Below are 15,698 nucleotides of genomic sequence, written 5' to 3' on the forward strand. Positions count from 1 at the left end.
CAAACAGAAACCGGAGACCGTGGTCTGTGTATGAATTTCCGCAGCTGGCTACGGGAGACAAACAGATAGCTAGTTATTTCTGCATTCAACGGCTGAATGGCCAACGCGTCTGGAACGAGGCACCGGTGCGATACAAGCGGCCATTATTGGAGAACACCGGCGGCGAGCGGCACGCTCGAAGAATTCCAGCGTTATCTTCGTCCAGCCGAGTTCGAACTCTTCCTCCCTCTTCCTCGGCTCATCAGCATCAGCACGAATGTATCTGATTGCAAAATCTTCAAGGAGAAAGAAATCATTTCTAATTCTCACATTTTCATTTTCACGTAATTAAATTTGGGCCAAATTTTTTTGAAAAACAGAATCTCTATAAAAAAAAAAAAAAAAATTAATACCTTTCGTTGACGCTTTTTCTACATGACACACATGTATACAGAGAGAGGCGAGTTTTTTTTTTTTTTTTTTTTTTTTTTTTTTTTTGGTGAAACAGCAAGAACCTTTTCAGCAAGGAGTAAGTTCAAAAATTATTAAATTAAATATCTGAAATATAATATACGTTTTGCAACACGTTTTATTAACCAACATGAAAAGTAAAATCGACTATCAAATTCTCTCACGGACTTGACGATCGATTTTATTTCCTATCCAAGTTAATAAAACTTCATTTTAATCATTTAATATCAAGTCCCTTTTCAAAATTTTTTACAGTTGATGATACAAAAAAAAAGAATAGAGAAAGAATGAGAAAGAATTAAATGGAGATAGAGTTAAGTAAGAACAGCAATGTTGAAATTGATTTTTATCGTCACGATCAGCATAAAAAGATAAATTTCACATCGGCAATCTAGAATCGGCTCTCAATCGATATTCTCATCGAAAGAATTTTCCGAAAGAAGTAGGTTCTTATAAAATGTTGAAGCGGCTGAAATATCGAGGGCCGCGGCACAATGCGGCAATGTGAGGGAGTTGACTTTCGCGTTCTCCACGCTGTTCCACCCCACTAAGGCCATTTGGAAAATAAAGTGCGCTCATTCTCTTTCACTCACGACTTCGACGACACATGGCGCGAAAGGAGAATGCCGGTCTTTTGTGAGTCAAAACAGAGGCGAACAGTGTATGGTGTCATTGTCCTTTTTAACAGTGACATCGCGCATAATTAAGTTCTCCTAGAACGACAGTGTAGAATGAAACCAGAATAGACTATCACGATTATAGACGAAGATAGACCATACCAGAAAGAAATAAGTGAAGAAATGTGTAGAATTGTATAGATATATGTCGTTCTAAAATTAGATATTAGTTGCATGTAATATATCTAATAATCGCTTTAGAATTTTCGAGTTTATATCATTACAATTTGTTTTATCTCGAACAAATTAAAACAAATTTGATAAGCTATTTTTTTAGAAAGTAGTTCGGATAATTTTTGATTGGTTTGCTCATAAATTTATATGCATATTTATCTAAAAGTTTATAATAATCAACAATATCTCACATTACAACAGTAGTTTACATTAAATTTATTTAAAAAAAATGACAAAATTATTTTGATATTCAAATTAATGTAAACATCTCATAGTTAAATCATAGATCTGCGAATGGTCAAAAGATAGAATAGTGTCTCGCGTCAAGTCACGTACAGTAGAAGAGTCAATAGGTAAATATTCTTATACCAATATGCAAATTTCACAGTTACGAATACTTAAATCTCAGAAATGGCTTGTTTGATACATTAAGGAAGTATCTTTATTTTTTTCTATACGTGCCCTACATATGAAGATATTACACGGAAAAAAGATCAATAACAAGAATTTGTACGTAATAAACTTCAATTAAATTTCATTTGTAACACATATTTAAAATTTTAATCAATTTCAATTTTGTAGACGTTGTAAATAGAAAAATATAAAAATTTAACTAACCTAATTGAATAGTTACGGTAGCATATGTTGTAATTTACAATGTATTCATTAAGTCAGTCTTGAAATGACTATGAAATAAGGCAACTAATATATATATTTTATTTTATTCTTGATTTTTATTAATTATCCACAATAAACTGTAACAAATCAAACCAAATTTATCATATTATGAGCGTAATATATAATTCAATTCAATTTAATAGTGATTAATAGACTTATTCTTTTTAATTTTTTACATGTTCATCTTTCCATTTTTTCTTTATTGAAGAAAAAAAGAAAAAAGATGAACGGTAAGAAATTGAGTTAAAAAGAGCAGGCCTAATGTTACTAAATTTTAAGATTAAGATTAAAGTAATTAAAAATTTACAATATTAAACAATTAATTATAAAATATATAGCAATGACTCTCGAAAATTATACAAAAATTATTTATATCATCATATGGTACCATATGGTACCATATGGTACCATATATATTATGTATATGTAATATATAATATATTTCTTTGCTATATACTTGCAAATAGCTAAGCTATTTTCTCGCAATTATTTACTTGGTCTGCGTTATTGTTTTAATTTTTAGGTTTGTTAGAAAATTTTATTGGAAACATAAAAATTTTAATCATGTAAAAAGTAACTCTTATCATTATAGTTACAAAAGGAAAAAGGTAACGTTACTAGTCTGTTACTAAAAACAAGAAATAACGATACTGTTATAAATGCGTTATTTCCTAATCCTAGAAATTACGTATTTAATTTTGATTTAATAAAGTTTTTTAAATAATGGATAATTAATAAAAATCAAGAATATAATAAAATATTTTTTTAGTTGTCTTATCTCATAAAACTTAATGAATAATACATTGTGAATTGTTGCAACATATGGTACCATAACCATTCAATGGTTTGAGTTTAATTTTTATGTTTTTATGTTTTTACAACGTCTACAAAATTGAAATTGGTTAAAATTTTAAGTATGTTATTGAAATTGAAATTTAATTGAAATTTATTACAATTTATTCAAATCTTTATTGATCTTCTTTCCGTGTAATATCTCTGTATGTAGAGCACGTATAGAAAAAAAATAAAGACATTCCTTAACATACATCAAACAAGCCATTTCTGAGATTTAAGTAACTGTGAGATTTGTATATTGATGTTTCTGTGTGTTGTTAAAAATTCAAATTTTACTTTACCGATAAGAAAGCAGAGGTGAGTCAAATATATGTATCGTTGTTTAAACTTGTATAAATAATTAATAGATCTAAAATTTTTAAAATTTTCAAAGTTTAAAATCTTTCTAATTTTTTTTTTTTATTTTTTATTTTCAACCAGAGATATACATACGTGTGGCATACAGGGTACAGTTGAAGAATCTGCGACGACTATAAGGAATAATTACGAAGAGAAAAAATTTTAGCAGCCTGTATAGTAAATTCTTTCAACAAGATGATTTCTCACAAACAAAAGGGGAAGCATTTTTTTTGTACCTGTACACAGAGCTTTTAAATTAATGAAGATCGGATTTTAAAGTTGCACCTAATCAACTACAAATCAAGTGTTCTTACACAAAGCCTACCAGACGAATAAAAGTTCGCGATGTTCAATATTAATAAAAAGTATTAATTAATAATTGTATACCAGGTGAGTCGAATATATCTGTATAAAAAATTAATGGATTTTATATTAAATATTCTAAGAAATTTTGTTAAAATCTTTCTAATTTTTTTGTTTATTTTTTTTTTTTTTATTTTATTTCCAAACAGAAATATACACACGGGATTAAGGCATATAGACATTTCTCCAATAACAACCAATGAAGAATAATTATAAAGTGAAAATCTTAGCAACTCGGATATTTAAATCCTTTTGTTGCAACAAGATTTTTACAAACAGAAAAGTACTTTCCTTTTACTGAAACAGAGGTGTTAATATGAGAGATGAAGATTCTGAAGCTGCGACACATCGAAAACAACACAAATCAATTATAATTGACAAATTATTACAGTCAATATTCTTGACATGAAATTACATCACTCCCATACTTTATTCTCACCGTATTTACAATTATCAAACGCCTAAAAATTCATATTATTCAGTATTGATAAATAATTGTAATATTTTATTATTTATTATTTATTGTTATTTAAATACAGAATCATTTTAATGTGCAACGCAAGCAAATATCTCGACAAATATAGAAAATATGAAAAAAACATTTCAAACAAAAGTTACAGAGTTTCGAGGGAATCATATGATTATGACATTGATTTGTTTGCAAATAGAACCACTGTCAAGATTTTTTATGGTCGATTTTTATTAAAAAAATTATATATTTTTTATTAATATGATTTTTATTAATTCTGGATATCTATAAAAATCTTGAAATAAAAGAATAGATTTTAAAAATATTAAAAATATTGAAATCTTAAAATCATTAAAAAGTTAATAATTTATGAGATATTTTATATTTTATTTTGACATATAAAATTATTATTTGCATTATTTTTTTTAAAGCAACTATATATTTTCTTTATTTTGTTTAATTGTTTCATTATTCTGTATATAAAAATATTAAGATATCGGTATCAAGAATGAATAGTTTACAAAATATTTTGTGTTAGAATGTATTGGAGTAAGATACAAATATGTCAGTAAGATATAAAATATGTCAGCTATTGACTCTTCTCAATAAATGTATCTTATTTATAATACTTTAATACTTATAATACTTTAATACAGACTAATTAAAAAAATCACACATATTATATAACAAAAAATATGGCAATCATAAAAAAATATCAACATCTGCATAAATTAATATCATAATCATATGACTCTTTTAAAATCTTATAACTTTTGTTTGAAACGTTTCTTTATATCTTCCATATTTCTCGAGATTATCTGAGATAATAAAAATAGGACATTCTGTATATTATTATTTTAATACTGTTGATTTTAAAATAGTTTATGAAAATGCATAAAGGTTTTAATCATAATAAACATTAAAAATTCTTAATTTATTTATGTTTTTATACGTTATATACTTAATGTATTGTTATATTATTATATTTTTTATGATCGTTTATTACGACTGAATAGGGCTAAATAAATCAAAAAGTTTAAGTTATTTATATTAAGTTTTTTGTATAATTTAATTGTAAATTTAATTTTAATAAATTATTCCATTTGCGTGTTGTTTTATTTTATTTATACAATATGTAATATTGTAAGTATACAATGTAGACCAAGATAAATGACATAACCGAACAAGAAATTACTTAATATATATTAAAAAATAAGTTAGAAATGTTGAATGAAATTTTTTTATTGATGTCTTGTTTCTCAACTAATTATGTGGGAGAACAACCAACGTATGATTTATCTTTTTAATCATAGTGGTTTTTTCTTCTACTTCTTCAGAGTCTTTTGAGGAATTCTGCATTAATTTTATTCCCTATTTTGACCCTATATATATATATACACACACACACACATATATATATATATATATATATATATATATATACATCACATATATTATAAATTATTTTGTGACACGTAAATCCGTAGTACCAATACACATTAGCAATATTACGAAGACGGAAAAGCCCTGTATGGAAAGTTAAGATCCATCCTCAAATATCCTCCTCCATGTTCTTGAGAGAATACGATGGAATTATGTGATATATTTATTGTTCAGAAACCTCCAACACAATCACACAACTCACTCTTCTCTTCCTCGAAGAAACATAAGTCTTCTTCTTTCTTTCTTCCACCACTACACACATTGCATAGGATCGATGAGGAGAAGGGGGAGCGGGCGTTAAAAAATTTATTAAGTATGTTATTTTAGTTTCTTACATTAAATATATGTTACAGTTATAAATATATTTATAAAACAAAATTATTTATTTAACATATGCTTTTATATTTATCTAAATCTTTTCTTCATTGTACCATTTACTCTATTCGATTAAGATCTTGCCATGATGCATAAAACATATTTCTTTAATTCATACCTTTTATATGTTATTTTGACTATCATAAACACTGACTGTATACGTAATTTTCATTTTGAAAATTTTTACGTGTTCCAAAATCTTACAAAATCTTACAAAAACGTGCGGCAATCTTTCAAAGTCCGTATCAAACTACTAGGGATCAATCATGTATTTTGAAACAAGATGAAAATTATAAAAGAGGAAATTCACTAAAATATCTGTAATTTTATAGGTTTGTTTTTTTTTTTTTTTTTTTTTTTGGCTGGTTGTGCTAGTTTACAGTTTATCTTTCTTTCTTACACTGGAAGAAGAAAGATAAACTCTGAACTAGTGCAATCAGTTTAGCTAAAAAGAACAGACATCATATGTCAAAACCTAATAAATTTATTCACTTTTGTAATTTTCCTAGTTTCAAAATATACAATTGATTCCCTAGTTATCGCTTATGGTTCTCAATTACTGGATAGTGATCATGTAATATTTTTCCCTAGGGCGAAAACATGAAATTGAAAATTTTTGCTATTGAAGATAATGGAAAAAATTTTCACGTTTCCATTCTAGGGAAAAAGTTACATGATTAGCACGCTGAAATGGATTTACTCTTTTTAGCTGAACTTCTTGTACCGTTTCCCATTAAAAAAAAAGAAAGAAAAAGATAAACAGTTCATACAAAGTTCATACAAAAAAATAGATGGCTGAAATAGAACTAGAAATCATAATTATTAATCTACCAATAAAAGATTTCTATATATTACTAGATCTATATATTACTATTCCCCCCATTTTTTTTGTATAAAATCTCCGCATAAAATATATACAGAAATATTTTATTATATATATATATATACAGTTAATACATATAGTTATATAGCACGCTCTTTTACATATGATATGCATCATATTTATAATGACCTTATCACATACTTACACCAGTGCCTAAATTCGTTTTGCACTTTCGTGCTGAAAGCATCCTCCTTCAACATGCAATGAAAAATAAAGATAGAACGACACTTCAATGATAGCATGAAAAAGTACAAAACGAACTTAGCATATATGTGTCAAATTACATGCCCAGAATGAATGATTCTATTCGATATTCATAGTGGAATCTTATATTTAAAATTATCTCAAATTCAAAAACAAGATTCAACTATGAAGATCGATCTAAAACAACCTTAAAATAAGAATCGATTATGAATACTGGCCTATATAATTGTTCATTACATACAAAGTCAAGCCTTATACATTAAACAGTTAACAGTCTAGTAAAGTACAGAAATAACTATCATCTGTAGTATCATATAACTTTTTGATTAGGGCGTAAATAAATGAAAAATAAAAATTTTTTTAAAATTTTTTTAAAAATAAAAAATTTTACTATTGAAGATAGTGAAAAAAAATTTTAATTTTTCACATTTTTACTCTAAGGAAAACGTTACTGATATTTTAATATAGGCTTAGGATACTATTACATTTGTCGCACGACAAATTTTTTTAAGCATGTTGATTGGCTGCAGGATAGAAAGTTTCTAACGACTGGAGAATTGCTCTATCCTGCAGCCAATCAATACACTTAAAAAATTTATCGTACGATAAATGTAATAATATTCTTAAAATACATTCCATTTAACACTCGCACAGTCCTTAGAATCACTTCATCTTTGATGATTCACCAAATGTTAAACAAGGAGGAAATAATATTAACAAGCGTTATGAGAGCCAATATATCTTCCGGTCGATTGTATCTTAAAACGAAGTCAAAATTATAACAATTTTTATTAAATTTTGACATATATCGATTATGTTCCGATTTACGTTTATAATGTTCATAGAATTATTTCATTTTTATTGTTTATTAAATATTGAAGGACAAATGATATTCACGAGCGCTGGGAATGTAAATCGGAACGCAATAAAAATCATGGATATTCTGAATTCACTTTTGTCACTTTTGTAATTTTTATATATTTTTATATAGATTTTTAATTTAATTTAATTTCCGCCCACGTGCGTAACTGTAAATCCGTAAAAAAATTGATCAATTACAATTAATGATCTCTCTTTTTCATCAAAGATCGGCTCTAAAACTAGATAGACTTTCATTTGTCGCGCGATAAATTTTTTAAATGTGGTGATTGATTATACAATAATAGAATTTTTAAATCTTTAGAAATTCCCCAATTCTTGTAACCAATCAGCATGTTAAAAAAAATTTATCATATGACAAATGAAATATTAGTCTTAGACTGCGATTCCATGTATTAAACTTTAACTTTATCTATGGTGATAGAAATCGATCCGATTTTGGACAGAGGAAAAATTGACCAATTGTAATGACTATTTCAGCCAATTGAGCAATATGATTAGTCAATCTTTTTCCGTTCGAGATCTCGATCGATTTCTAATATCGTGAACACGAGGGCTAGGGTCTTTTTCATCATTTTCGATTAACTTAATCGGCTGATTATTCTATTGAAATTGATCAATCGTATTTGTCATTAAATTTAATGGATAAATTACGATTAGTCAATTCCAATAGAATAATCGATCGATTAATTTAATCAAAGATGGATGAAAGAGGTCCTCAGATGACAAAATTTTTGGACATATTGGATAGAGAATTTCTAAAGTCCCAAGAAGACTTTGGACTCGATAGCCAATTACTTTTGAAAATCTTATATGACAAATGAAATAGGGTATCAGATCTACACGTGTATGTGCGAATATTGGAAAAAAAAGAGATTTAACTGCAAGAAATATAACGCGACAAATCTATTATAAGACATGTATGTATCAATTAATGTAACATTAAATTATTATTAAAAATAAATTATTGAATTATTGAGCCAAAATCCAATCTTAACCAAAAATGTCTATGTTATATATTTTTAACATTAAAACGTTTTATAAATCTGTAAATGTATCTGTAAATGTATCTGTAAATTATTTGTTATATACGTCGATTGAAATAATGTCCTTTCATTATACCTTTTATATTTGTCCAGTTATTACGAGAAAGATTACGAGAAAGATTATGCTTTAGTGATCAAGATAGGAGAAACGTTCCGGAAGAGAATTCCAGAGTCAGATCTTGACTCTGGTATGATATTTTTCACAATACATTTTACAAGTAATTTTTAATCGATATCATTAAATTGATTATCGACAGGGAAGACATAAAGGAAGATCAAGATATTAGGAAGGTGTGATCTACAAATAATAAAGTATCCATTTATCGTGCACACGTCCAAACATCTTGCTGCACGTTTAGCAATCATACGATGTACGTGTCGCACGAATAGTCACTCTTTCACGAATCTGTATAAATTAACAATTTATTATTGCAAAAATGATAAAACTTTTCTATTCAGTATAACTCGTTCTACCTGCTTACAAGAAGATAATACGATTATTATTGAACACTCTGTATATATCGATCAAACATATTCTATGATTATAAATTAAAGTCAAAAGTTGACGGTTCAAAACAGAGTGAGAGCAGGTTAATTTATTTTTCAATTGCTTTTCTTATTTTATATTTCATTCTATTTTACTCTAACTTACCCAATAAGATTTCATACAGAGGTAAACGTGATAAAAATATCACGATATTTTTAAGATATTTCTACGATATATTTTGGACATTTCTGCAGTATAGAAATGTCGCTGTATTCACTGGCAATGGCTGTTCTATAATAGATCTAGAATAAGACAACAACTGACAAAGCCAATTATCCCCTTTTGCTTTAAATTGCCAATTTTCGCCTTCACTCATCACCATAATCAAAATAACCAAAACATACTCTAGAGTAAAATTAGATTCACATAGCAATGAAAAAACGGAATTTTTAAGGCAATTGTACAGTCGTGGGCACTGAGATTGTGACACTTTTTTTTTATTGAGTTTGTGAACGCGCAGTCAAATTCAGGAAATCGATTGTGTATCTTCAAACAAAGTGGAAATTACAAAAGTGAGGAAATTCACTAGAGTATCTGCAACTTCATATGTCGAAAACTAGTAAATTTCCTCACTTTTGTAATTTTCACCTTACTTCAAGATTTGACTATAAGATTCTTTAATTAGATTCATGAGGAACTGAAGATAAAAATTAACCCTATCAAAGATTTCTTTTTTACAATAGTTGCAAAGCTGCTTTCTCTGCTAAAAGAAGTCAAATAAAATTTATAAAAATATGTTAAGAAAACTATTAATAAAAAAAAATGGTATACTAAATGGTATAGTAAATTGATTTAGATTTATTAAAATTATTAAAATTGATATTTGAGCTCAGTAAATGAAATATTCTGTTATTATTAGAACAAAATGTTCGTATTATTCTATAAACATTCTTTTGTGTTTTCTATAATCTTAGTTTGGCAGCTTTTCAACAAATCGAAACAAGATAGACAATTTTTGCAAATTTCGAAAAATTGTTGTCGACTTAATTATCTCATATTTTAATCTAGCAAATGACTATTAAATGGCTAATTCTAACGTCTAGTTAATGAAATCCATGTATATACGTCGTAATAATCAGAATCGTTGCGATTGGATGGACTTTCAATGTAAATATCTCAACGCCGTGCAGCGAGAAGGAATTTTTTAATTTCTAGACGCCGCGCCGTTGCGCGATTCGCGGATCGTAGCGAGGGGGGTTTTCGAGGTGAAAGAAGCTGAGCTGTAATCAATTGGTCGTAGCGGGCGGGAGAGACTTAGCATTACTAAGACTGGATGTAAATCATCCGGACAAAGCCGCTTAACGATCCGACAAAGGATCCCGCACGGTCCTTCCTCCGTCCACGAATTATAGAATCGGGAATATGTGTGCTTCCCACCTCTTCTTTTCTTTCTTGTATTTCTTTCTCTTTTCTTTTCTTTTTAAGCACCGGTCTCTCGGCCCGGTCTCCCTCTTCAGCTTGCGGCAGCCCAAACGTGCTCGGTCCAACGTGACGAAATTTATGGCCATTGGCAGTGTTGTCTTCGACGTAGAACAAATCTCCGGGTCGCATCGTGGATCCACCAATTTCGCGATTTGCGCGCGCCGACCGAATCGAATGCGTCGACTCTCAAATTTGTCGCCTACTTTTTTTTATTCGTACATGCGATTCTTCGCACTTTTGGTGTCCGTTTTTTTTTTCAAAAGTCGAATACCAAGACCTGGCAAAAAATTGACGAAAATTAATGAGAAAAAGAACTTCAACAATTTTATTAAAACTTTATTAAAGCGATTCGATGTCCAACGCATCGGTTATGAAGAATATTTCTAGACTAATCGAGATGCATTAATTAGATTTATTGTTGAAATTAATATAATGCGATGGGATATAAAAATCTAAGGATAACAATATTATTCGCATCGTTAGACGTTTTTTTCGTTTCTTGTTTCAGGTAGTGGGCTCGATGGACGCCATGAAGTACTCAATGGAGGCTGATAAATACCGCGCTGCTTATATGCCGCCAAGCACTCTAGCGATGAGCATGTATCCGGATCCTAAGTACCTGGACTCGTCCAATCCTAAGGCCTACTTGGACCGCAGCTATTTGGATTCTGCGAAAGCGTATTTCGAGCAATCAAAGATCTATATGGAAAAACCAACTATTACAGAATACAATCGGCCCAGCTACGAGCCTAACAAGCTGTACGAAGAATCCAGTCCGGCTAGCGTCATCGGCGGAAGTGGACCCGCAAGGTCACCACCCGCGGAGTCACCGGACACAAGCAAACAGCATGAGAGAACAGAGCAAGGTTCATCTAGTGCAAGTTCAACATCAACGTCATCGGCTGCAAGTCCCGGGGCAACTCTGCCAGCATATTACCCTGGGTCCGTTCAAGCTGGAGGCCTGTTGGGTCCACAAATGGGTCAATACGGCGGATATCAAATGGCACCAGCACCGGGAAATGAATCTTTCCGGAGGCCGTTAGTCATCTTATGACCCGATAGAGCGTAGCTCTGATCCATTTTGGAGGAGCAATTGCTGTGATGCCTATCGCGCGGGTTTGAGGGAAGGAAACAGCAATATCCGACAAGAATACCTGTACTCTTCAGGTATTATCAGTCACGATTTCAACGAGGGTGGGATGCGATTCTGATGCATCTCGAAAAGGATAATTGCTGTATGTCTCTTTAGATCGTGATGACCGCTGATCTACGAGACAGGAGTTGAAATGTTACGTATGATGAAGTTATTGAGGAAAAAAGTTTATCTCTTTAAATTCTTTAAACAATTAACAAATAAAATAAATTCCTGGATTCTGCCAAATTTTCCAACAATGACCATTTCCTCATGATTATCATGAATTTAACAAAAGTCATCAATCATGGAATCTTCTTGGAATATTCTTCACTCTTTTATATAGAAGAGTTCTAGCCTCCTTGAAGAGGCTTCTAAGGCGAATTGAGAATGACGATATGATTTAACAAAACAGAATTTGAAGAAGTAAGGAAGAAACAAAGGAAGAAAGAAGAAGAAAGTAAGAAAGAAGGAGAAATCATTGACATTTGAAATGGAGATAATCTTCGAGTACGATCTATTAAAAGAATTATTATAGAAGATATTCTTAATCCAACATCTACCATTCAAGACGATTCATCTGGAAGAATTTTATCAACTAGAAAAGGTTAAACATTTTCTTCTGGCAGTGGGACATAATCGACAGTGTCGCTCTAGTAGCAGAATTAAACTTGGCCAACCTGGACGTGGAGAAACTACTACTTCGAGAAACGGGAAACTATTAATGTAACGATGAATAATGTCGTTACAAATGACAACGAAGACCGAAAGGATTTCCGCTGTGTCGTCGGCTGACTAATCTTGACCGAGACGTATGGAGAATAATTGTATATAGTCCCGTGTAAATAGTGTAGCAAAACTTGGCTTCTTCCGGGTTTTCGCACGCGGATTCGCTTTCTTACGGCCTGTCCATCCAAGAATGCTAGGGACTCGCAACCCCTGAGGAGAAAGCAGTACAAATGGAATCATGTGCATGAAGCCGTGATGTTTGAGAAGTGTCGCGAGTGCTCGGTTTCACGGGAACGATGTAAGAGCAACTTGCACTTTAATTCTTTTCTTTTTTCTTAATTAACACGTTAATCGCCCAATATAAATCGAGCATGTTTCCCGCGGGAATTAAATTCATGATTCGTCGCGAGGTTCATCGTGCCATTATCCATATTTGGATGACGGACCTTCTTATCCGTCGTCCAGATAAGTGTAACAGATGGATGGCGATCAATGTGTTAATATCAGTAAAAATTGAATTGTGTACACAAAATTTTTGTATGAAAAATTTTATTTAACTTTTATTTTACATTTATAAACATCGTTGCGTCGTAAATATATAAATTTAACTACAATTACCGCACATTTTAGTAAATTAGCATTCGCTATTAATACTATGACAAAGAATATTTATTATTAATTTCAAAAGAGAGATATATATATATATATATACATTCAACAACAAAATTGCATATCTAAATTTATATTAAAATTTTGCATAATTTTAAATAAATCATAAATCAACGAAAAATTATTGTATTTGAAAATCTTTTTTTGCATTCTTAAGAGTAATACATGTACTTTAAGAAGTATTTGTCATCGCTTGAATTTATCCTCTCCTCTTCCTAATATCTTTCCTAAAATAAGAATGTGTTACGTCCCTAAAAAAAAATTGCAAATTCAATATATTTTACGGGATCGAATGAATTTTGTTCGCAAATATTATGGTAATCATCATGATCAGCTATGGTAAAATGGTGAATTTTTTTCCCTGCAAATTAAAAAAAACCGTTTGTACGATTTTTTGCGGAGTTACAGTGTGGTAAAGTTACCTATGCATTTTTGCTCAGTTATTTGCACCACGGGAAGATTGCTAATTAAAATGTGTGTGCATCGCACGGATGGAGAGGAATATCGTTCATCTAGAGATCATTCAAAAACGAGGTAGGATTATGCAATTTTGAACGCGTACGAACATTTTTTTTACACACACACACACACACACACACACACACACACACACACAAAACACGCGCGCGTACGCATGCCCGCGCAGAGAGGGTTTGCAGTCATTAAATACCGCGGAAGTGACGAACCATGGGGTCTTTATTTCTGTTGCGCACACAGAGAGAGAGAGAGAGAGAGAGAGAGAGAGCAGCAGTCAGACAGCTACATACGCACACGCGCGCAAAAAAAAATTGTATAACTTTAATTTGCAGGAAAAAATATATCTTATCATATTTTACGGTGGTTACCATGACATTTGCGAAAAAAAAAATCATTCGACTCCATAGAATAATGTGTTAAATTATGCAATTTTTTTTAGACGTAACACGCTCGTACTTTTGAAAAGATGATGGAAGAAGGGGAAGATAAATTCAAATGATAACGAATGCTTCTTGAAGTATAGATTTTATGCTTGAGAATGCAAAAAAAATTTTTAATAATCTTAAATAGATAATTTTTTGCCAATTTATATTTATTTGAAGTTAAAATAAAATTTTAATTTTATTTAAATTAATTTATGCAATAATTTTGTTGCTAAGTGTGTATATATATTCGTTTTTTGAAACATTGTTTTTTTCGTTGACAATATAAAGATGTTTCATGTCTCTCATCGTTAATGCCAGTTTAAAAAATATATACGATTATATATATTTTTTGCAACTCTATCTTGTTGATTTTTTAATTGAGAAACTTTAATTGAGAGCTATTTTTACCTTAAGTGAGGACTCGGGGCTATTTTTATCTTAAAATCTGATAGTTATCCTTTATTTGTTTTTGCTAATATCATAATATCTATCAAATCGATTTTGCAAAGGAAAAAATAAGCTGCGGAAAACATCTCGCTCAAAGAGCGAAACCTTTGTGCTGTACGACGTGTAATCTTTATATTCGTATCGTTACGATGAACCTTAAGCTGTATCGATTATCCGCGTATAATATTACAAGTGACAAAAATAAACTATAAATATTGTACCGTAAATGAGAAATAAACGTTAAATATCATCCTTCGAAATGCCTTCAAATATATCAATATTTCCTTTCAATTTCAGCGTAATAGTATTTAAGTAAAATATTTAAAATAAAAAAAAATAATTTTCTTTTAATAACAAGAGTAAATAATAATTACCGGTGATATGTTGTTGCACATTATAAAGCAACTGTAACATATAATAATTTCAAGATTCAACCTTCACAAGATTTCTTCTTTTTTTTTCATATGAATTGGTCACGGACTTAGGACTAAAGGAATAGAATCTAAAATCCTAGTTTAGATGAAGAAGATAAAAATTTAGAGATGCAAGTGGAATCATTCAGTATATATATATATATATATATATATACGTGTCGCATGTGGTTCCATGTATGCGACACTCAAAACAAATATGGCGAACTCTTTCTCCGCCATCGCGAACATGTCCCATTCTTCTAGCTTATGCCTATTATTCCTAAGACCACAGAATTGTTGTAGAAAATAGTTTTCATTTCCACATACAAAGGAAAAAGAAACGGAGGAATTTTATGAATGCTAAAACGAAGAGTTCAAGACAGGTTTTGAAAAGGTATTTTTGTTAAAGGAAAATTCAAAAAAAGAATCAAAAGAATCTATTCAAAGGAACAGTGGTATGTTTCATTCAAAAAAAAAAAAAGATCAATCTTACCTATGTACCTGCTTGAAATGCTGAAGGTGTTTTCACGTGTTTGAGAGAGTAAAGGTGTGAATAAATGTTCAAGTTTCCAAAAGCTGGCTACCGCACAGCTGCTGTTCTT

General features: G+C 30.2%; 1 protein-coding gene across 1 annotated transcript in view; it reads left to right on the forward strand.

Moving 5' to 3' along the window:
- LOC105434020 (uncharacterized) overlaps nucleotides 1–14,943 on the forward strand; it is a 54,492-nt gene extending 39,549 nt beyond the window's left edge. The window contains exon 5 of the mRNA XM_089073386.1: nucleotides 11,313–14,943. Coding sequence (XP_088929512.1) covers nucleotides 11,313–11,858 — 546 coding nt within the window. The 3' untranslated portion in view covers nucleotides 11,859–14,943. The remainder of the gene's footprint in view (nucleotides 1–11,312) is intronic.
- The last annotated feature ends 755 nt before the right edge of the window (nucleotides 14,944–15,698 follow it).

This window comes from Pogonomyrmex barbatus, unplaced genomic scaffold, assembly GCF_055798465.1.
Source record: "Pogonomyrmex barbatus isolate J1 unplaced genomic scaffold, ASM5579846v1 scaffold15, whole genome shotgun sequence".
NCBI classification, from domain to species: Eukaryota; Metazoa; Arthropoda; class Insecta; order Hymenoptera; family Formicidae; genus Pogonomyrmex; species Pogonomyrmex barbatus.